The 24696-nt window shown below is 41.7% G+C and overlaps 1 protein-coding gene across 1 annotated transcript in view; it reads left to right on the top strand.

Moving 5' to 3' along the window:
- Positions 1–1148: 1148 nt before the first annotated feature.
- The window catches only part of anks1ab (ankyrin repeat and sterile alpha motif domain containing 1Ab), a gene marked incomplete at its 5' end in the record, with an annotated part of 54887 nt that continues 31339 nt past the window's right edge, over positions 1149–24696 (top strand). The window contains one exon of the mRNA XM_080891865.1: positions 1149–1442. Coding sequence (XP_080747991.1) covers positions 1149–1442 — 294 coding nt within the window. The remainder of the gene's footprint in view (positions 1443–24696) is intronic.

Genomic DNA, 24696 nt, shown 5'->3' with positions numbered 1-24696 from the left:
CCGGGAGGAGCATCCTTACTTTTTTGCCAAGATTTTAGGTCACAACATCAGAAAAGAGTTAGGCCAAGAAAAGAGTTTTAGATAGGAATACGCTGTGTATAAATAGGTATACTGCACAAAGGTACAACGCTAGAAATCTCATTGGTATTCCATACAGGTTCAGTAAAGGTTTGAAATACTTTTTAGACTCTTTCTGCTCTACAGTAACAAAGCTAAGTAACTCAATAACCTCAATCTCTTCCATGCACCCACACTGGTAGACACACATGAACGACAACGCAGGAATCCCGACTCTCCCTCCTTTTCTAATGGAGCAGCCACCCAGTGCGTCAGTAACCTGATTACCCCAGCTGTCAGTCTGAATAAGGCCAGGCTTCGGGATCCTCCCGTTGTCTGATCCTCACTACAGGATAGAAGCAGTCCTCCTTGAGATTTTGGAGCAGAGCAGGACGGACACAATCACAGGGAAGGGAAAGAACTGGTAGGACCAGAAAAAGCCAGCAGGTAAGATGCAGTAGTTAAAACTTTGATTCTGGCTTCTTTGGTTCTGGTAAGTCTAAGTTTCTTAAATATTTGGGAGAAGATTATATTTTAAGGTAGACACATTATGTTTTATATTTACAGTATAAACACATGTGCTTCTTGCTCTATCTAAACCTGAGTTACCCTTCCAGATTTCTTTGGGAGTATTCACTTTTAGGCTTTGCATAACTAAATAAATGACTTGAACTGATGATAAAAACGGAATTATTTATTTTTTTAAAAAGGCTGCATGTGTGGATAAAAGCAAGTGTAGGAGTATCAAAGTGAGCAGCCAGTTAGTAAGGGGAGGGCTACAGGATACAACTAGTGGGTGGACCTTGATTATTGTTTCCGTGCACAACAAGTCTCTCATTTGTGCCGTCTTTACCTCAAAACAGGAGAACTTTGAATGACTTTGAATAAGCTGCTGCGCAGAAAGATTAACTGATCCTTCAACATCTATATTTTATTAATCTGCATCTTCCAGTACATCTGTTGGCTTTCCACAACTACAAGCTTAAAAACTCCACAAAGACTTTGGATCACTCTCTGGACTGACTGAACAAGTTAGAGTACGGCAGAAAAACAGTGAAGGCACTGAGCTGCACTTGGCAGCTCCAGAAGCAATGGCAGAGTGCACACCGGATGTAAACCCCACCAACGTAATCCAGAATCCAGAGGCTGACATAAAGGAGCTGAGTGAGGTTTCGGCTGAGTCTGCATCAGCAGGAGCAGCCAAAGTCAGACCTGCAGACGCGGGGCTGATTCGAAGTTTGTCCAAGTCAGACTCTGATTTGTTGGCATCGCCACTTGGAGAGGAGGATGGAGGTCTGGTTGGCCGAAGTGGGTCTGTGTCTAACTGCAGCTCTGGGCAGCCATCCATGGAGCACATGCCTTCCTTTGCCTCTGAGTGGGATGAGGTAATACTCAAGTTCTAGGGATGGGGAAAAAGTGGGAGGGTGTAGAGGACAGAGGGAGTGGTACTGTCACTATTCAGGCATGGACAGGCTTTCGAATGGAGCGTGTTAATGTCTTTAAGAGAGAGTGTGTTAGCAAGTGTGAATGTGTGAGGGGGAAAACAGAAAACCAATAAGAGAAGTAACTCTGGATTAGTGTGAAAAAAGACAAATGAGAACGGGCGAGGCAGTGCATTTCATGCTAGAGGAAGGAAGGAAGGAAGGGAGAGGGGGAGAGCGGAGGCAGCGCAATGAGAGCGATCAGGAGTCCAGCAGAAGCAGTGATAGAGTAACTTTACCCAGGCTGTTGGCGGAGAATGCCTGCGGGCGAGTGCTTGAATGCATGAATGGCTTGATCACTTGCACCGACCTCCCTGTAGCAGCCCTGGCATCCAAGACTAATTGGGCTTGTGCTGTCATTCCATATCCACTCAGTACATGTCTCAAGGGCCGACCCACGCTTCCACTGTATCCGGCTCTCTTCTGGCTCCTTTTCTACGTCTTGCGCCATCTACTTTCAGCCCAATGTGAATGGTCCTCCACCCCCCCATTATCCCCAAAAGCCTTAACTTGTGATTTCTGAGCACTTTGGAGCATCAATGCAGTACACCCTAAAGCACTGCAAAAACCACGGAATGAATAATCATTTCTTAGCAGAACTTAAATGGTTGGAGACAACGAAGACAATGGCTGACGACTGATAATATATTATTAAATTATACAGCTTAGAGGCAGAGCAGTACAATTTTTTAAAATGTCCACAGCAAAGTAGAACATATCTGACGCTTCATGCCTGGTGATTATTCCCCATCACAATAATAACGTGAAGGATTTTAATCAGATTATCAGATTAAGTTTTGGCATAGTGCCATATGTCATCAAACCCAGCTGATATCTTGGCTAGCAAATGGTTTAAGTCGAACTGAAATGGCTCTTAAGAAAAGGCTTTAGTTGTCTGCAATTTATTTGGGGCACTCAGTTCTTCCTGCTTGCATGAATTTTTTGCTATCAGTGCTTAAGCAAAAGCTATTGGCTCCACTGATAATTACAACTTGACCGATTCGTTTCTTAAAAATCAATCTTTTTTATGCAAAACAGAAGAGAAACTACAATTGGGCAGCCAAATGAGCAATACGAAACCCTTTATTTTGTGGATACTCTTTCATTACATCCACTAAGACTTTATATAAAAGATGGATCTAAAAAGTCACTGTAATGCAAATGTGCATTCCTTAATGTCCAGCAGGGAAGAATGGTTGCAAAACAAGGTCACATTATACACATGTCTTTGAGGAAACACTGCTTCTGCTCTTTTACTCAATTTTATTTTTATTTACTCATTTGCTAGCTTCAAGTGTTATTGAATACATCATCATGCTCAAGTTGTAACTTGTGGGTCCAAAAAGAAGGTAAAGCAGGATATAGTATCCTGTAACTGTTAGATCTCGCTTGTTACATCCAGTTTAAAGCCCATAGATCAGCTAATGTTTCACAACAGGACTTCACTTAACATTGGGTCACATTGTGCTCACTACATCCATCTTTTATATTCAGTCTGTCATCCATTATTTTTGGTTAGGCTGGGACTATTCCAAAGTCCAGCATCTGAAGACACTGCTGTCAGGTTACAGTTATCCAAAAAGAAAGTTTTCCTCACATTCTGCTCTCTGTGATTGTAAACCAATGCCTGTGATTCTTGTTTTCCATATATTATCAGTTGTAAGTAAATCTAACACAAAACAAAGTAAAATTCATTTTTAAGATTTTAGAATTTGTAACGTGCACCAGAAGGACAGCACTTTTTAGTTTCTTTTAGATTTCACTGATTTCATAATTTTATATATCTAATTATTTAAGATTGCAAATTCAAAGAAGACTTATGTTTGTATGTATGACTTTTAAATGACAATTAAACACAAAATGCCTTCCCTTGATGTCAATGATGGCCCTACAGGCTCCAGAAATCACGACTGCTTCCTAAAAGTTTAAAAGCCTTTACTGTTATTTTAAGTGTATGTATACTGACTGCACTGGAAAGTGCCATATGCCTGTTGGGGAAATCAGTTTTCTTTTCATTTTTTCTTCTATATTTGTAATTAATTTACAGCACTTTAAGCTTTTCTTAAAGAATGCTCAGAGTGAGTTGTTACAGTAAACGTTGCCTAAATCTGTCTCACTGTGACCATCAGTAAGACAGCTGACTTGTTTGTCCTTTTCTTGACTCAGTTTCGAGCCTGTTTGGACTTGATTCAATTTTAAAAGATTTATCTTAAACTAATCTTGCCTCATGTTTTAATGAAAGCATTTTAAAAAAATATGTTCACATTAAAAACGTATGGTTTGTACCATATGTTACAACAAGGGCTGCAATGAAGCAGTTTAGGGGTCCGAGACATCTTGAACTTGGATCTCTCTCTTTGTCAGCCCTGCATGCCCTGTGCCTGTTCTCCACTCCACCCCTGTTCTCTGACAGGCCTGTTTACCCAGGCTATGTTGGGTGGGGTGTCCTGTTCTCAAGGGCATCCTGTTTTGCAGCTGTCCTGGAGTGTCTGTTTCTCTTCCACATGTCAAGGGATTTGTTTGGGTTGGGGATATGGGTGTGGGTGAGGCTCAGGGCAAAAGTTAAATCAGTTTGTGCATACATGTGTTTATATACACTATGTGTATATATACAATAGCACCAACACTTAGGGAGACTTACACCACATTTTTATTGCATTAGCAAATAAAAAACAGCTATCAAAGGCATTACATTAAGCACAAAATGTTTGTTATGCTTAAGTTCAAATAAGGACAAAAAAGTACTTGGATGCTCTCTGTTAGCATCAAAGTCATAATATTTTAGTCTTTGCTTTCTGTGTTTTTACTTGTAGATCAGCTTGACAGCTTTCTGTTAATAGCTATGGTGAAGTTTTTCCATCATGTTTCAGTCAGGAAAGCTTTCAGTTCATGCAGACAAGCATGTCAACAAGCTGGCTTTTTTCTCTCCCTTAGGTGCTCTAAGGACTCTTTAAGAGTCTCTTTTGAGTCATCATCTTGATAAAAAAAAAAAAAAGAAGAAGCTTATTTTGGTTGCTGCCCTTAAAATGCAGAGTTCATGATTCCTTCAGTGAATAGATACAAGTTCACCTGAACACTGCCTCAAACCTGCATGCATCCACCACCTTGCTTTGTCATAATGTGCCAAAGCAAGGTGGCCTGACTGAAGATTCCCCCCCTGGCTTTCTCCATACCAGCTTTCTAGCATTAGATCCTTGTAGGTTGAATTTAAAACCATCCAAAAATAACACAAGTTTTAAAAAGGCTTACTGTGCATGTTCTTTTGCAAATTTAATCCTTGCTGCCTTATTCTTTAGGCCTACAAACGGTTTCTGTCATATCACTCTCCCTCTGTGCTTGCTCTTTCTACTCAAATGGCCTGTGAGCTGAATTTGTCTTGTTATTCCTGTTGATGCGTGATATGATTCTTGTGTTTACCAAATTTGCAGTTGCTAGGCAAAGATCTTTTATAGTAAATGTACAAAACCAATGACCCTATGAAATTGCCTTATGGATCTTTCTGAAAGTCTGCTGATCCAATTATTGAGCCAATGTATGTCATAATGCAATCAACCACCACATTAAACATGAAAACATCAATGCAACGTACCAGGCCTAGAGGGGGACTGGGCTTCAGGTCATATAAATAAAATCACTTTTGTGGCAGTACATGCACACAAAGAAAGCCAAACTGTGTACACATACTGGCATTCAGATGATCTCATTAAAAAAAGAAACCTGATACATTTAAAACATTATTATATCTGGTATGTTATATAATTATAAAGCATTTTTTGTTCTCCTTTATTGTGAAAAGACTTGTTATTCTATAAAAGTTTTATTTAAACAAAGGCAGGCATTAGTTTTTGTGATGAGAAAGCTTTCCTTTCTGATACTGTGGATCAAAAATCTTCAGATTAGCCATTAGTTCAGCACTTAACGTTGTTGGTGTAGAGAGTGATACTACTGTGTAATGCTTTGACGCATACAAATCCTTGTGGATTTGTCTGTAGTGTGATTAAACTAAGCTTTAATTAAGGAAAATACTCAGCAGAAAACCTCAGAGCCCTGAAATGGCAGACATCTGCAGGGTGAGTGGTGCTGCTGCATCTGTTGTTTCACATTTATGACATGAATCATAATGTCCTGTGCTTGTCCTGTCAGCTGTTGCTCGATTACTAAATGATATTGCTGACATGTGCCTAGGACTTGCACCCTTCATCAGAATTTCTGCCTAAAGTAAGATTGTTTTGACTCCATATAATTTTATTTTATTGAAAATTCATAAAACAGATGAACAATTACATTTCCTGCATCCTTCATATTTTTGTAATTGTCCCAAATTCAGTTTAAATATGTAAACTGTATTAGTCGATATACCTTGGTTGTAAAGTTGTTTTATTTCCTTTCTGTCAAACACAATAACCACAGGTGAGGGTTTTTTTTCAATGTTTAGAACAGGTTTCATGACTTTGTAATGAAGTATTTCCTTTTGATTTTCTAAAATATTTTTCCTTTGTGAATTTGACTCTGTTAGCCACTTCTCCATTTTAGTTCTTTCCCACTACAAATAAGCTGTAAGACCAGGAAATGCTGCCTGCTTCACTGTCACTCTGGAAAGCTGAGGAATATAACAGCCGGGTGTTCTGAGAAACCGTCCTACTTTGGCAAATTGTAGGCTACCTGTAGGCAAATTTGACTTCTGACAAACCCTAACCATAACCATAACAAATATTCACAATAGCTTAAAAAAATGAAGTAAATTTGGGTTTTGTGTTGTGCGCATATGCAGAGCATGCGCAGAAACAAGGGGTAGGATAGTTTGTAAGGTAGGATGGATTCCCTCACCTAGTGGGGGTGAGGGGTCATAGTTTGGTCCCGCCTTCACTGTTGTGATTGGTGTGGGGGTAGGGACAGGCTTAGGGAGTCGGGGGGTTCCCCGGAGGCATCTTCCTTGGGGGGCTCAACCCGGGGTAGCGGTCATGTCCGGTTAGGGGCTCTGTTGGTTCTCAGGTGACTGTTTCCTCGTGGCTGCGTGCAGCGGGGCTAGGGGAGGGTCTGTGCTGACGGACGTGGGTTACTGACCTGGTAGCCTGGCTGCCCCTGGGTGGGTCCGGGATGGGCGTGAGGTTCTGGGGGCGCTCCGTCTCTGGGCTGGGGCCCTGGCCAGGCCTCGGGGGATTGGGTCCTGGTTGGTGTGTTGCCAGGGTTGTGGGCGGGTGGGTGCATGGGGGCCCAGGTGCCGCCGGTGCGTCGAGCCACCTGGGGGGCACTTCAACTGGTGGGGGAGATTGTCACATCTTGCAGGAGCTTTCCTCTCTTCAGGAACTCTCTCTGCAGGAGGGGGAGATACAGGAGAGGTGGAGGAAGATCTCAGCCTGGGCATCTATTGTCTCATGTAGTCTGGAAGATGAGTGGATGGTGGGGTGGGTGCAATTTTCTCTGTGGTGGGGTTGGGTGGACTGTCCCGGGCCCTGTGGGGCCGGGAGGTGCTGCTGCACTGGGCCCCGGTCTGGATGGGCCTGGGCCCCCTTTCCCTGGCGGGTCGCGGAATATGGGGGTGCCTACTGGGAGGGGTCACTTGCCCCTCCCTTCCTTCCCTCCCCATCTCCAGCTGCCTCCCTCTTCCTGCTCCACCACAACCACCCACACATGCAGGGCCTTGGAGTAGGGGTATGTCACCAGGGTGCAGAGGAGGCTACCCCCCCCCCCCCCATTCTCTGCGGCCTGCTGGAGCGGGGGGGCTAGGAGGAGGAGTTGGACGTCCAACTGCGGTCTGGAGTGTGGGGCCTCCCTGCTGCTGCGGAGTCGGGGCGGTCTGCCTCTCCCCACCGCAGGGAAAAGGGTAACACCACCTGGGTCTGGGTGCAGTTCCCCCCTCCAGGGGCAAGGGTACCTAGACCTGGTTCGTAGAGTACGCTTGGGGAGTGTGATCGTGTGTACAGCGTCTCTTTATGTCTGTCTCCACGTTGGTTGAGTGTGGAGTAAGTGCATATGAGAGCATGAGGGTGGGAATGGATGTTTGTATCTGTGTGTGCCTGTATGTCTGTGTCTATATGTCAGGTTGGGTATCAGACGCCACCTCTCTGGGGACATCTCAGGCCCTCCAAGGTTTGGAGGCCTATCTCCCACCACCACCACTTCCCCTGCCAGTGGCGGACTCCCTCAGACATCGGTGCGTTGGTGGTTCTTTGTGTCTGGGGATGGGCGTCCAGGTACACACCGGCTCACTCCTTGGCGGCCGCTTATCGGGGCCAGGAGCCTGGGGCTCGGTCACTCAGGCGCAGCTGGCTGCCGGCGGAGCTCACGGGCGCGTCACTGCAACTCCCCCTGGCTTCTGCTCCGCGGCTGCTGAGTGAGCCCTCATCTGGGACTCTCCTCAGCTCTTTCTGGGACAGTGGCGCAGCTGCCCCTCTGTTGGTCTTCCTTGGTCTCTTGTGTTCTGGGGGCCTCTGGATGTCTGGAGCCTGGATCTCCTCCATGCCTGCTTCATGCCCTGGAGGACGGGGCTGTGGCTCCCCACACCCTCTAGCAGATCATTACATGAAGGAACCTTTTAAAAAAAACAAGCGCGTCCATGCTCACAGGTGTACACACGGGTGATCACACCCACAAACTACACCCTTTTTGGCTTCTACCTCAAAGCACACTGTGTTCTGTTGATCTTATGTGCTGCACAATAATGTTTAATATTTAGTATTTACTGTCATATTCCCATATATCATTGTGATGTTGTTTATTCTATTACTCTTGTTCTCTTCTGCTTGTTTTCTTTTTTCTTTCTCAACAGGTGATCCAGGTGATCGATATATGCATTTTTTCCCTTTTTTTCCCCTGCCCATTCTGTTGGTTTTTGTTTTTTGCCAAAAATAAATAAATAAATAAATAAAATAAATAAATAAATAAATAAAAAGACTTAATTAACAAAAAAAAAAAGAAAAGAAAAAAAAAGGATGGATTCCCAGGACACCGGCATTAACTTCAACACCACTGATGACAGCAAAGTTTGAACTACTTCTGATTTGTGGTGTCTTGTAAAACAAAATTCAAGTTCAAATTTGGTTTTAATTGTTTGTGTAAAACAAAATTACTTATGCATACATATCTAGGTTAAATCTTACAGCCCAAATTAGCTAAACTAGTAGCTAGCTAGCTTAAAACAGGTGCAGCTGAAGTTTGCTAACATTAAAAAACAAAATGTCTCATAAATCAAATAAAATTGTAGCAAGTGTTAATATTTTATGGTAAGGGTTATGGTAATTATTATTAATTGAGAATAATTTAAATGGCTTGTAAGTGGTGATATTTATTTTAAAACCTGATTTACACTTTTTTTTCAAGCACAACTATATGTTTTATGAACATCCCACCAAATCTAAATATTCCAGTACATGATTTTATGTCAGCATCCTGCACTATTTTTGTTTGAATGTATATTTTAATTATACAGGAACAAGCAAGTTTTTTCTTCTTTCTTTGAGGATAGGGAAAAAAGCACTAGCCTGTTAATAAAAAAAAAAAAAAAGATTATCTGTCAGTGATGTGATTTGAGCGTCTACGTTAAGCTTCAAAAATGCATCTTAGACTACATCTTGTAGGCCTTAATAACATTTATTAATAACTACTCAAAGATAAACTACTATCCAGTTTTACCATTACTGTTCCTGTAAAATTAAACAACATTTTTAAATTGGTTTGATGGTTATTATCAGTAGCAGGCATTTAGCAAATTTCTCCCAGTAAACTGACTACTTTCACCTTTTACTACTTTTACATGTGGATTTAGTTGTGAATTTCTCCTTTTCCCTTTTTGACATAATGCTACAAATAACTTCAATTATAAAGTAATTTTCACTTCAGTCATCTTAATGTCGTTAAGGTGATTGGCATCGTCAGTACATGTGTTGAACGCTCAAAAGCCAAAGGTTAAGCAGCCACATATTGCAGATGCTTAATTGGGTTCATTTCTGCATGTACTCAAAGTTTCCCAGTGGTATTTCTGGGGTTTCAAATTATTCTGTGGTTATAAATCACACAAGCTGATGTGGCCCTCCAATATATTTTTATCTTGTTAATTTCGTTCTGTTAAATATTCACATGCTTTATGCATGTCATAAAAAAATGAAAAGGGCACAAAAATATCTTAATGTTGTAGATTACAGCTGGTGCCAAGTTTTTTACAGTATGTGCAAGCTGGTTCATAATTTATACAGTGAGCTACAGCAGAGTGAACACATTCCAAGATCTGGTTTGACAGATGTGGTACATTAATATGAGAGTAATGGTGTTTTCAGGGGGCTTGGTGGGGTGAGGCACAGTCCTGCTTCTGATGCCGTGTTGTCTGTAACATTTCACAACAGGTGTATCAGAAGCAGGAGACTGCTTCCACACTGCTTCCAAACTGCTTTTAATGCAGTTTTTGCACATGTGCAAGAGCTGAAACTATAATTCCTTTCAAAAATGGGAGTTTAAAATTTTGAAAATAGAAATTTCAGATTGTACATTTTAAGATGTCCCAAACTGTCGAGCCTAATCAGCATCCTCTCCTATTACCTGATTCCACTCTTTCCAGGCCTCCTCTAGCATTAAGATCACCACAAAAACTGTGACCTATGATCTTCATGGCATGAGTTCAGCTCCATTAGCAGGTCCATGTAGCATAGTTTTAATTATAAAACTGCACCAATTTAACATCTATGATTTAGAGTAACAGAAAAAAAAACATATTAGCACCCTTGATGTTTTGTATGTTTTCTGGTATTTCACTGGAGAAATCTGCATTTGCATAAAAGTGAACACCCTTTTTTCAAATTTGGTTGATTTTGTGACTTGGCACAGATATTTATTTGGAGGGTTTTTTTGACAAGCAGGATTGAATAAAACTTTATTATGAAAGTTACATTTAAGTGGCCCTTAAATTTATTGCAATGTGAGCTCAACCTAAGCTAGCAGCTTTCACAATAAATCTTAAAATATTTCTTCCTCAAAAGAATTTTAGAATCTTGTGAAAAAAATAGTTTCAAACCTGTTCAATATAACTATATTTACATCATATGGATTCTTAAATGATACTTGAAAAGATGAATAAGCTGAACCATAAAGGCGTTCTTGACTTTACTGTTACTATTCTCGCAGGCTTTATTTATGCTGTGTGGTTTCAGAGCTGTCAAATAAAATCCGGTGGATAGAATTATGTGTTGCTGGTCTTGTATACTGTGGAGCTGCTGGGCCATCTGTCTTTATTGACAGTGATACTGAGGCGCTAATCCTGTTTCCAGACAAGGGACAGTGAAGCAGGCAGCCTTTCTAAGTAGTCTTTTTAGTATTTCTATATTCAGCCATCTATTTCTTTGTCTTTTCTGTTCTGGATTTGCAGCCATCATTTATGCGCATTCAGACTCTGGCTCAGTGAACAATAATGCTCTCTAAAGGGCATTGTTTAGGATCATTTCACATTATCTCAAACATGTTAGCTAGTATGTAGTTTGTGGAATTTAAATGCCTACTGTTGTTACAAAACTAGCTGAACTGCAAATATTTGTATATTGTAGCATTTTTATACTTTTTTGTGTTCTTGCTGCACAGAAAAAGGGAAATTAAGAAAGGATGGTGCTGATCAAGTGTGTGACACTTGCCAAGCTTAGCTTGTCATCGGGTCTTTAATATAGCTTATACCTCTTCAGCAATGGCCCCATCTGATCAATCACAGTCATGAACAGTGTTGGTCAAGTTACTTGAAAAAAGTAATCAGTAACTAATTACTGACTACTTCCCCAAAAAAGTAATCCCGTTACTTTACTGATTACTTATTTTCTTTTTTTTTTTTTTTTTTTTTTTTTTTTTTTTTTTAAAATGACATCAGAAACAGCAGTATGCGACATTACGTGATGGCAGAGCTTCAGTTCATCCTTTGTCATTTTTTTTTTTTTTTTTTTTTTTTTTTTTTTAATAAATAGGACAGGGGGAATGAATGAGAGAGAGAGGGGGAGAGAAAGAAAGAAAACCAAAGGGGAGAAGAGACGGTGAGAAGGGGGGGGAAGAGAGACAGAAAAAAAAAAAAAAACAACTCCTGGGTCACCTGTATGGAGAAAGAAAAAACAAACAAACAAAAACAAACAGAGGAGACAGCAAACAACAAAGAGCAACATAATAATAGAGAAAACAAAGCACCATCACAATAAACTAGCTAGTCATAGATATCAGTATTTACTAAGTAATAAACGATATCGTGCAAAACGCAAGATAGACAGCGCACAGTGTGCTTTGAGGCAGCAGCCAAGAAAGCTTTAGTCCGCGTCTGTGAATACCCATGTGTGCATACCTGTGTGGATCAGCATGCTTGCATTCCAAAGGTTTCTCCATGTAATGATCTGCTAGGGAGTGTGGGGGGGCCACAGCCCCGTCCTCCAGGGTGTGAAGCGGGTATGGAGGAGATCAAAACTCCAGACATCCAGAGGCCCCCAGAACACAAGAGACCATGGAAGACCAACAGAGGGGCAGCCGCGCCACTGTCCCAGTAAGAGCTGAGGAGAGTCCCAGATGAGGGCTCGCCCAGCAGCCGCGGAGCAGAAGTCAGGGGGAGTTGCAGTGACGCGCCCGTGAGCTCCGCCGGCCCCCAGCTGCGCCTGAGTGACCGAGCCCTAGGTCGAGAGGCCGGGGGCACCCCACCTCCAAAGGGGCCCGAGCGAGCCCCAGGCCCCAGGCCCCGACAAGCGGCCGCCAAGGAGTGAGCCGGTGTGTACCCGGACGCCCACCCCCAGACACAAAGAACCACCAACACACCGACACCTGAGGGAGTCCGCCACCGGCAGGGGAAGTGGTGGTGGGTGGAGATAGGCCTCCAAACCTTGGAGGGCCTGAGGTGTCCCCAGAGAGGTGGCGTCTGATACCCAACCTGACATATAGACAGACATACAGGCACACACAGACACAAACATCCATTCCCACCCTCATGCTCTCATATGCACTCACTCCACACTCAACCAACGTGGAGACAGACATAAAGAGACGCTGTACACACAATCACACTCCCCAAGCGTACTCTACAAACCGGGTCTAGGTACCCTTGCCCCTGGAGGGGGGAATTGCACCCAGACCCAGGTGGTGTTACCCTTTTCCCTGCGGTGGGGAGAGGCAGACCACCCCGACTCCGCAGCAGCAGGGAGGCCCCACACCCCAGACCGCAGTCGGACGGCCAACTCCTCCTACTAGCCCTCCCGCTCCAGCAGGCCGCAGAGAATGGGGGTGGGAGAAGACTCCAAACCTCCCTCCACCCGCTCATTGTAGTGTTGATGCATATGTGTTCTAAGGTGCAATTAAAATTGCACCTGATTACTTATTTTCAAAAGTAATTAGTTATTTAGTTACTTAGTTACTTTTTAAAAACACGATTTACAACCTGAACAGGTGATAAAGCGATAGATCTTTCAGCCCAATTCTACTTTTTCTACATAATCCATCATACAAAATGTAATCAAATGGAAAGGTCCCTTTTTAAAACTTGTTTTATTAGTTTTAATCTTTTAACTTTATGCATCAAGCAAAAATTTAATTATATGCAACATTCTGTGACTGGAAGAGATTTGTTTAATATTTAAACCTATTTTCTGCACATTCCAGCACATAATTTTTCTTTTTTGTGTGTGTTTACACTCACTCTTTCAAATAGATGCAAGTAAAACACAGCAGAAAATAAATAAAATCAAAGACTCAGCGGTCCTTTTGCTCTATTTTCACCTGTAAAGCAGGAGCAGGGTAGGCGGAGGTTTACCCTGGTGCAGGTGTGCCGCATAGGTCAGTTGAAGATTCCGCGAGTTTCTCTGTGAATTTCCCATTACGTCGTTGCGCACTCGGTGCTTGTTTGGAAGTTTGGGGGGGGGTTTTTTCGCTGTAAAAAGAAGTTTTCTTCCCACGCACAACGGATGCTAATGTTTTTGTCACGTTTTATGGAATCAAACTTAAAGGAAGGTCAGTACTTCCACGCTTTAAACGCTGCACGCTCATACTCTCTCCCGGACTCCATGTATTATCCACTGTTGATTTTTTTTTTTTGAATACGTTTTATTGACAAAGCACAAAATACAGATATACAAATACAAAATAGCAAACACAATGTCAGGGGGTTCGTATAAAAAAGCAAAATAGACACAGTCTATTATAGAATCACATGATATTGAACAGGGAACATAGGTTTATGGTTTTGACAGCTTTTTGATTGAGAATGTTGTATGGTTTTAACATATTGTTTGGTTTCATTTAAAAAGCACCGAAAGGATGGTTTTTTGCTTTAGATTATCCACTGTTGATCTGCAGACAGCTGTTGTCACAAATGTCGCACTTGTTTACGTCACTGTCATGAGACATTCTTGCAAAAAAATCACGGTTTTAGTAAGGCAGTAACGCAGCGTTCCTACAGGAAAGTAACGGTAATCTAATTACTGTTTTTGCAATAGTAATCCCTTACTTTACTCGTTACTTGAAAAGTAATTGGATTACAGTAACGCGTTACAAGTAACAAGTATTCAATCAATCAATCAAATCAGTTTTATATTTCTATAAGCCTCAATATATAACCCGTTAAAAGTAACGCGTTACTGCCCATCTCTGGTCATGAATAAGTCTGCTTACAACAGACTGATGCATGCTACAAAGAAAGATAAATCTAGAATGTTAGAAAAATATGAATATGTTAAATATGTAGAGCCAGCAAGTATTAGTGGTGTTTGTGTGTATAATTGAAATAGTGCTGTACAGTAGTTATTAATGTGTGTGTGTGTGTGTGTGTGTGTGTGTGTGTGTGTGTGTGTGTGTGTGTGTGTGTGTGTGTGTGTGTGTGTGTGTGTGTGTGTGTGTGTGTGTGTGCTTTACTATTTTGGCAAGTGAAAATGTGCTACTATATTAATGATTTTTGCCTTTTTGAGCCAGACAAAACCAAAAAATATAACTGTAAGTTAACAGACTGCTCTGTCAGTAAGACATACCACTTGCACAGGGAAAATATGATAGATTATAATTGTTATTCAGTTAAATTGATGCTCAGTTTGAGTTTTTATTCTTTCTTCTGCAGCGCTGGTGGTGTTTGATGGTCTCAGACCAAGTAAAGAGTATGTGTAAAAATAGAAAATGCAGGCTTAGTCTAATTTAGACTAATTAATTTAGGCAAATTTAGGGTCAACAAGTAAAAATAGGGTTCCTGTTTTAGGGTTATATATTGAGGCTTATAGAAATATAAAACTGATTTGATTGATTGATTGATTGAATGAACAGGAAAAAAAGGATTTTAAGGAATTAGTTAAGGATTAAAGTTGAATTTTTATTTATTACTGATGTTTAGCAAAGATAGACAAAGATTTTAGACGTTCAAAAGAAATGTGAGACTCATTCTTGGTATCTATGAGAGGTCAGAGGGATGTCGCAGGACTGTTGACACTATTTTCTAGAGAACTGATTGGTCAGAAGGTGATGATTTTGCAGCTTTTTGTTCTCTTTTCTTAAATATAACCTGCTCTAGACCGGCTTTTTTAATCATGCTTTTAAATCTAAGCCCTTTTCGTGGGACATTTTTTTAAGGGACATAAAACATAGTAAATACACACATCTATACTGTGATAAAGATGCAGTATGTCTGCCAGCACAAAACTGGAGCTGCCTTAGCTGTTTGCTGACTTGTACTTCCCACTTTGCCTGTTGATTGGTTTTTTTGGTGGAAGGGACAGGACAACCGAATAGAATATTAATTGTCACTTTGTGCATTTGACATGTTGCGTTTGTAATAATTTCAATTAAATATAGATTTTAAATGTTTTGAAATTAATTAATTGCATTCTGTTTTTATTTATGTTTGACACAGTGTCCCCAGACAAGCAGGTCCAACAGCAACTAAACCCCCTGTAATTTTTGCCGCTAGCTGAAGTTGGGGAATTTTCCATTTTTATTGTATAAACATTAAAATATTCCATCTCCTGGTTTCCAGCAGTACTTGAGGGTCTAGAATCTCTTGGAATGTCATCACACGTGTATTTATTTCTCATCTTGTGTGCACTAAAGCACCCATGATGAGAGTTAGTATCTAAAGACTGTAGAGTAACACTCACTCAGGCTGACTACCCCAGGATAAAATTGTCCAAACCCTGGCAAATAACAGGCCTGTCTTAAAGATAACAGGCTCAGTCACCAGCATGTTAAAGTGCCATTGATTTAAGTCAGCAATGTGTTATTTGTATTGATTTGTCAGTGATATAAAGGATACACAATACATCCCAGGCTGTAAAGCAACACAACTGAGTTATTGTTACAGTTCTGATAACTGACTTTCTGCTGATGATAAAATGTAGGCTGTTGCAGAGGTGTGGTCCCTGGGTTTCGGCACCACTTGTAAAATGCACTTCACGCACACACAGTTTGATATAGCGAGATATCACGTTTATTTCTGACTATGCTTTTTGTGACAGTTCACAGTCTGGTCAGCTCCGGTCTCAGCTGTTTCAAGCTTCTCTCCTCTCGTGTCCCGTCTCACTAAAAAAGGGGAAAAACTGTCATCAGACCAAACGCCACCAGCTGTGTTCTCACCTGCCTTCCCAGCACCTTCTCCACATAGGCAAACCTGATTTCTAACGTGATTTTTGTGTTTCTTTTCCTGCGTGCAAAACGTCTCACTCACGAGTAAAGCAGCACCAAGAGATCAAAAATGACTTGATGTTATGTCTTCCTAATTAGCTCACTTGAGTTGAGCATCATCCTCTGTAGTTAAAGCGCTGCTCCTTCCATATTTACAGCAGTTTTACTGTCCTCTTATATGAATAAACATCATATCACCTGGTTTCTAATTAAATAGCTTTGTAAGTGTCTTAAATAAACTTGCAGATGGGAGCAGGTAAAAAGTTGCTTTTCTTTGAAAGGATACTTTTGGCCTTTTACCAGCAGAGGTCTTGATTCTGATTACAGTAAGGGGCATTGTTCTTGTAACGACAGCAATGCCTCTTTGCTGTTTGCTGTGTCTGAGGGGCGAGGCTCCAGTTCCACCATAAACTACAACATCATCCCCACTGCTGCTGTGTTGTAAACCTTTTTGTTGAGAAAAACCAACCAGCTTGAGTGGAGTATATTACATTTTATTCACACCTATGCTTCTAAATACATTTTGCAGTATGCACACATCTAATTTTAGATGCATGCAAGAAAAATCCTCATGCTGTTGTGCCTTCCTCCTTAGTTTTCCGTGCAGCTAAGAACAGCCTCTTTATCTCAGTATCCCCAACTGCTTCCTTTAAAATGAAAATAGGCTACAGACAACAGGAAAATAAAAATCGCAAAGCATTTCTTAGTACTGTTATTGACAGAAAGCAATCATTGGCCTGAATGGGGAGAAAAATTGGGCAATCAAGTTGCCTGATATACTTTTTTACCCACAGTTGGTTGAGAATTGTCAAACAAACATCTCTAAACCAACAAAACCTGCCTTTATATCACCCACACAGAGTGGGGGTGAGTTAAGGAGTTAAATTATTTAATCACCTTGGATTTGTGTTCAAGTCTTAATCTCCTAAATTAGATCAAGACCAGTCCTCCAAAAATTTGGTCTCTGAGACAAAGTGGAGAAAAACATTGTTGTGGCAAGTGTAATTCAAAAAATGTTGATCTTAACTTGTCCTTTTGGTCAATAATTAGGATTTAAAACCTCTTCAGAAAAAAGCTTGTTTCAAGATTGAGAGGAATAAGTCATGATATCTGGAGGTGTTACAGAGTAAGTGCCAAGGACTGAAGGAGTGATCACAGGAATTCAGCAGGGCAGTTGATTGCATTGGAAAGAAGCAAAATTATTTCACCTTTACCATCAGATCTTTTTCATTGAAGCACTCGAGCATGAAAAGGTGGCACAGAGTGGATAATTTTTTGCAACATGTGCATGAACTGAGGAGCGGCTTAAACTGTATTAACATCTAAATCACTTCAGGATTTAGTGCTATCATTCAGCTGAGCACCGATTTTTATGATACAGCCCACTCAAACCTCCAAGTGCTTCATAACAGCATTATCAGTAGCATTTCAGTGTGAATACATCTACTTGATCATATCCCTTCTGACTCCCAGACATTTTCTAGAAAATACGGTATGAGTTAAACTTAATACCATTGAGAAAAGGCTGGGTTAACTTCACCTTTCAGATATAATACTTAAGGAAAAAGCAGTGCTTAACTGGATTCAGAGAACAAACTGTGACTTTATAAATTGTTATTTTATACCTATTTGGTTAGGTTGATGCACGCTAGTTATACTGCTGTATTAGGCCAACAGAGCACTGCTTCCAAACTCCAGCATTACTTCAGGTCCCTGGAGTTTCCATTGTGGGTCAAAGCCTTTATCTTTATCAGGCTGGGTTCAGGTGTCAGACACTGTGTCTATTATACATATTAGAATTCAAATATACACTCAACAAAAATATAAACGCAACACCTTTGTTACTGCTCCCATTCCCCATGGGATGGACGTAGAGACCTAAAATTCATTCCAGATACACAATATAACCATCCCTCCCAAACAGTGGTCACAAATCAGTCCAAATGTGTGGTAGTGGGCACATCTGCTATATTGAGATAATCCATCCCACCTCACAGGTGTGCCACATCAGGATGCTGATCTGACATCATGAGTAGTGCACAGGTGTACCTCAGACTGCCCACAACAAAAGGCCACCCTGGAATGTGCAGTTTTGTCTCACAGCAAAATGCCACAGATGCCACAAGCAATGAGGGAGCGTGCAATTGGCATGCTGACAGCAGGAATGTCAACCAGATCTGTCGCCCGTGCATTGAATGTTCATTTCTCAACCATAAGCCGTCTCCACAAGCGTTTCAGAGAATATGGCAGCACATCCAACCGGCCTCACAACCGCAGACCTCGTGTAACCACACCAGCCCAGGACCTCCACATCCAGCAGGTTCACCTCCAAGATCGTCTCAGACCAGCCACCCAGACAGCTGCTGGAACAATTGGTTTGCACAACCAAACAATTTCTGCACAAACTGTCAGAAACCGTCTCAGGGACGCTCAACTGCATGCCCGTCGTCCTCATCGGGGTCTTGACCTGACTCCAGCTCGTCGCCGTAACAGACTTGTGTGGGCAAATGCTCACATTCGATGGCGTCTGGCACGTTGGAGAGGTGTGCGCTTCACGGATGAATCATGGTTCACATTGTTCAGGGCAGATGGCAGCTGAGAATGTCCCAGTTCTTGCATGGCCAGCATACTCACCGGACATGTCACCCATTGAGCATGTTTGGGATGTGCTTGACCGGCGTATACGACAGCGTGTACCAGTTCCCACGAATATCCAACAACCTCGCACAGCCATTGAAGTGGAGTGGACCAACATTCCACAGGCCACAATTGACAATCTGATAGACTCCATGTGACGATGTGTTGCACTGCATGAGGCAAATGGTGGTCACACCAGATACTGACCGGTTCTGGGTCCCCAGACCCCCAATAGCGCAAAAAACTGCACATTCCAGGGTGGGCTTTTGTTGTGGGCAGTCTGAGGTACACCTGTGCACTACTCATGATGTCAGATCAGCATCCTGATGTGGCACACCTGTGAGGTGGGATGGATTATCTCAATATAGCAGATGTGCCCACTACCACACATTTGGACTGATTTGTGACCACTGTTTGGGAGGGATGGTTATATTGTGTATCTGGAATGAATTTTAGGTCTCTACGTCCATCCCATGGGGAATGGGAGCAGTAACAAAGGTGTTGCGTTTATATTTTTGTTGAGTGTATAACTTTTTGATAAAGCTAGTAATTGACCTATTCCTTAGTTATGCTGCTGTAGGCTTAAGCTGCAGGCAGATCTCCCATAATGCACCGAGCACCTTTCCTCTCTTCCACTCCCCATGTATTTGTACACCGTTACTGCATGTAATTAGCTTTGTGTCTTCTCTCTCTTGTAGTTTGCGCTTTGTTCTGTGATTTGTTTGTTGTGTTTCTTCCTTCACCCCAGCCGGTCGTGGCAGATGGCTGCCCTCCCTTACCCTGGTTCTGCCGGAGGTTTCTTCCTGTTAAAATAGAGCTTTGTTTTTTTCTTTTCAGTAATGCAAAGCCCTTACTTCTAGGCTATTGTTGGGTTTCTGTGTCTCATGTTATGGTGCCTTTACCTTATACTATATAAAGCATCTTGAGATTGGTTTTTTTAATAATTAATTTTTTTGTGATTGGACACTGTATAAATAAACTGAATTAAAGTAGGTTTTGCTTTGTGTTGATGCAGAAAGTCTGTGAGGTGTGTCTTAATATGAGTTAGATTGGTGTTACACTGAGTGATAGAACAGCCTGCTGCTGGTTATCTTGGCATTAAACTTGGCCCCGTACTTGGCAGGGTCGTCTGCAGTACGGGGGCCCCACAGGGAACGGTTCTGGCTCCGTTCCTCTTCACCATCTACACTGCAGACTTCTCCCACAATTCCACCCAGTGCTTCCTGCAGAAGTTCTCTGATGACTCTGCAGTAGTCGGCCTCATCACTGATGGGGACGACAAGGAGTACAGAGGTCTGACCCAAGACTTTGTGGACTGGTGCCAGCTGAACTACCTCCAGATCAACGCCAGTAAAACCAAGGAACTGGTGGTAGACTTCCGCAGGCACAAGCATTCTCCACTGCAACCACTGAACATCCAAGGTATGGACATTGAGGCTGTGGACAGCTACAGGTACCTTGGTGTTCATCTGAACAATAGACTGGACTGGACTCATAACTCAGACGCCCTCTACAGGAAAGGGCAGAGCAGGCTGTACCTGCTGCGGAGACTCAGGTCGTTTGGAGTGGAGGGCCCACTCCTGAAGACCTTCTATGACTCTGTTGTGGCTTCTGCTATCTTTTATGGCGTGGTCTGCTGGGGCGGCAGCATCTCTGCTGGGGACAGGAAGAGACTGAACAGGGTGATCCGAAGGGCCAGCTCTGTTCTAGGATGCCCTCTGGACCCAGTGGAGGTGGTGAGTGACAGGAGAACGGCGGCTAAGCTGTCATCCCTGATGGACAACATCTCCCACCCCATGCAGCAGACTGTGACAGCACTGAGCAGCTCCTTCAGTGGGAGACTGCGGCACCCACGGTGTGGGACGGAGAGATTTCGCAGGTCTTTCCTCCCCACTGCTGTCAGACTCCATAATAAAGACTTTAACTGATCAAGCACACACATCCATACATATGCAATAACACTAAGTGCAATAATCCTTTCTGTCATCGTTGTATTTTTACTCAGTTGTATATAGTATTTGTATTTGTATTCTATTTTTATCTTATTGTATATTTATTTTATTTTATTCTACTGTATATAGTATTTTATTTTATTCTATTCTGTACAGTTGTGTACTGTATTTATTCTTATTGTATTCTAATTTTTGCCTCATAACTTTTGCACTGTCCACTTCCTGCTGTGACAAAACAAATTTCCCACGTGTGGGACTAATAAAGGTTATCTTATCTTATCTTATCTTATCTTATCTTATCTTATCTTATCTTAAACCTACAAACAGGTTTAATTGGCTATATTAGTTTTGTCTAAAACCAACAAAATATTCCATCGAGCAACTGTTATGCTTATTTTTATCACCAATTAATATATTATATAATAAAATCAGATATTTTATTCATGCAAAAACCAAAGTTTGGAAATAGAGACTATGTGTTTTGGCTGTTGGTGATTTCGTTGCTGACTTCTTGGGAGCTGTTCCTGGGAGTGTTCATTTTCTGTATGGAGTCGAGATTTAACAATTACTGAGAATTTGAGGTGCTGGTGGGCAGATTTTGTGGACTTTAGACAGAGCGAGGCTTATTTGTTCCCTGTGTCCCACCTTTATTCTAACCTGAAGAAGCCAAATTGTAGGTATAACTTCATATTTTGTGTGCAGATTTGAGCGTTTTATTGATCCTCTCTTCTAACTCACGGCAAGAAAGCCAACAAGCACATTTTCCCAAATGTAGAACTATTGCTTTAATTTTTCTTGTGGTGTAAAGATTCCTCTGTAACATCAGTCTTTCGTTACCACCATTTTTAGCTTTGGCTTAGGGATAAAGTAGACTTACTTGTTAGTGGATAAATACATTTGGTACAGTTCACATGGTAACTGTTTCGTGAGAAATACCTTCAATATACATTACAGTGCAAAACATTTTGGGCACCAGGTAAGGGTACAAACAGTAAACACAGAGCCAGAATAAAAGCCAAAGAATAAAGCCCTGATTTTATGGCGCCTAAGTGTGGGAAGAAGAGATAGGACGAACTATGGCAAGCACTCCAAGATATTGGGGACATCCTACTCGCTCTATAAAACTATGTAAAAGTGTACCTGGGAGAATTAATGCAGTTTTAAAAGCAACAGATGGACTTTATATGAACTTAATTGACAAACTATTCATGCCTTTGTTTTTGAAAGCAATCTTTACTTCTGGTGGGTGCAATGTTTGCACAGTTCTGTGTGTTTTAACGTATATGATGGCAACTTTCTCTTTTTGAAATCACATAAAATACCCTAAAGGTTTTTTGCAACTATTGTTTGGGGAATTGTATGCACCGGATGAGGCCATATGCACATGAAGACATTTCAGCACTTTAGTTATTACGTAATTAATTTCCTCAGAAGCAGCATTTTTTGGTGACGGGTCTTAATAAAGGTGCACTTAAGCTTAGATGTAATGCACTCCTGATGAGTGTGTCTATGTGATATAGAATGTAACTGGGTTAATTCATAAAGTAATGTGCGGTCTGTATTGCTGGAGGCATATGCTGTGTGTCCCACGTGCCTGACTTCCAAATGAATCAAGGCAATCCACAGTGTTGATGCCACTAGCGAAGTGCATAGGGCTTTTTCAAACACTAAATATTACATCAAATAAGCCTGGCTGTGTCTCTGGTGTCACTAGTGGAAGCAGAATCAGTTTTTCAGGCTTGCAAAAATCTTCATGCTGATTATGAATAGACTACTCCAGTGTTTCTAAATATAGTCTCTAGCCTGATTCGCAATACTGTGTTCATACATTTTAAGGTGACCCCAGCCTGTTAATTGGCTTGCTTGAAGTTGTCAGAACTTGTAGCTGGATTTACACTTGTCTGTAATAGCTGAAGGATATTGAATGTTATTTTTGTAGTAGATTCTTTTATAACAGAGTGACTGGTACAGATCATTTGCCTTGTTGTTCTTGATGCATGACTATACACCTGGCCAGTGGTAGGGCTGCCACGATTAGTCGACTAGTCACGATAGTCGACGACTAATTTAATTAAACCCCCACGGACCGCCATTTGGCTTTTTCTACCTTTAAAACCCGGGAGAGCAGCCAAATGGCTTTTAGCTAAGCTTTAGCTTCAGCCAAGTGGAAGCTAAATTGGCTAGTCATTCATATATGTAAATTGGGTTGTTACCTGGGAATTCTGGAGGGAGGGGAGTGGGGGTGTGTGATTGAGGGGGTGGGGGAGCTGCTAAAAGCTGTGCACTTCCTTTTGTGTTTCATCTTGATGCATTCTCAATCATCCAGGGAAATAAATCTCCAAAAGTCACCAACTTGGAGTGTTTCAGTTTGCCATCTTAGGGAGAAATCAACACACATGGGTGTATTTCCTTTGTTGCTGAGATTTATTGATAAAAACAGTACAAAAAAACCAACCATTTGTACACATATTTACAAATAATAATAAAAAGTGAGTGAGTACATTTCAACATTATACCAGTGGTCTGATTGATGCCACAATGGAGCAAATCGAGCAAAGACTGATAAGTTTGCTGCAATTTCCAGTGTGTGGGGATCATTTGTCACCAACTGCATCACGTGGTCTACATATCACCGTTGATGAACAGCTTTCCCCATCAAAGACTCGGTGCTGTTTCCTGCAGTATATTGCAAGTAAACCTGACAAGTTTGGGATCAAGTTTTGGGTGGCTTGCGACCTAAAATCCAAGTACATTTGCAATGTCTTCCCATATCTTGGCAAGGACCCCAGTCGTCCCACTGGGGAGAGACTTTCTGAAAATGTAGTAATGAGGCTGATGGAACCATTCCTAGACAAGGGCAGAAATGTTACCACGGACAATTTTTTCACATCGCTTTCACTTGCGCAAAAACTTCTTAGACGGAAAACCACCATCCTCGGCACAGTCAACAGGATTCGCAGGGAAATTTCTCAATCCACTAGACAGACAGATCGCAATGAATTCACCACTCAGGTATGTTACAGGTCTTTTGTGGTTCTATGTTTATGTGTTTCATTGTGTGTAAAAGGGCTATGGAAATAACAATTTATCTTATTTCTTAGGTGTTTTCAACCTCTGCTGCCACGCTGACGGCGTATGCGGCCAAACGGAAGAAGACAGTCTATATTCTTAGCAGCATGCACAGCGTGGTTCAGACTGATAACACCACCAAAAGGAAGCCAAACACTGTCTCCCTTTACAACAAAACAAAGTGTGGTGTGGATGTGATGGACCAGATGGTTCGGGAGTACACTGTCCACAGAGGAACACGGCGCTGGCCAGTCGCCGTGTTTTATAACATGATTGACATGGCAGCACTGAATGCACATGTGCTGTATCAAGCATGCACCGGGACGAAGGAAAGACGGGTGGACTTCCTGGTGGAGCTTGCAAGAGAGTTGGCTCACTCTCATGTAGCTGCGAAGAAGGCAAGAAAAGAACAGTTGCTTCGGACACAACCCTCCACACCTAGCCCTGGAAAAAGAGCCACGTGTCAGGTCAAACACAACTGCAAGAACAATCATGCCACTGTGCGATGTGTTCACTGCAAAAGATACACATGTGGTAAATGCAGACTACAGATACCATGGCAGTGCCAGGATTGTGAGTGATTGCTGAAAATGTTGAATTGTACTCACTCACTTTTTATTATTATTTGTAAATATTTGTACAAATGGTTGGTTTTTTGTACTGTTTTTATCAATAAATCTCAGCAACAAAGGACATACACCCATGTGTGTTGATTTCTCCCTAAGATGGCAAACTGAAACACTCCAAGTTGGTGACTTTTGGAGATTTATTTCCCTGGATGATTGAGAATGCATCAAGATGAAACACAAAAGGAAGTGCACAGCTTTTAGCAGCTCCCCCACGCCCTCAATCACACACCCCCACTCCCCTCCCTCCAGAATTCCCAGATAACGACCTAATATACA

This window comes from Rhamphochromis sp. 'chilingali' (genome assembly GCF_963969265.1).
Source record: "Rhamphochromis sp. 'chilingali' genome assembly, chromosome: 9".
NCBI lineage: Eukaryota > Metazoa > Chordata > Actinopteri > Cichliformes > Cichlidae > Rhamphochromis > Rhamphochromis sp. 'chilingali'.
The sequence above is the reverse complement of the archived record's forward strand: the minus strand, read 5'-3'. Positions and strand labels throughout refer to the sequence as shown.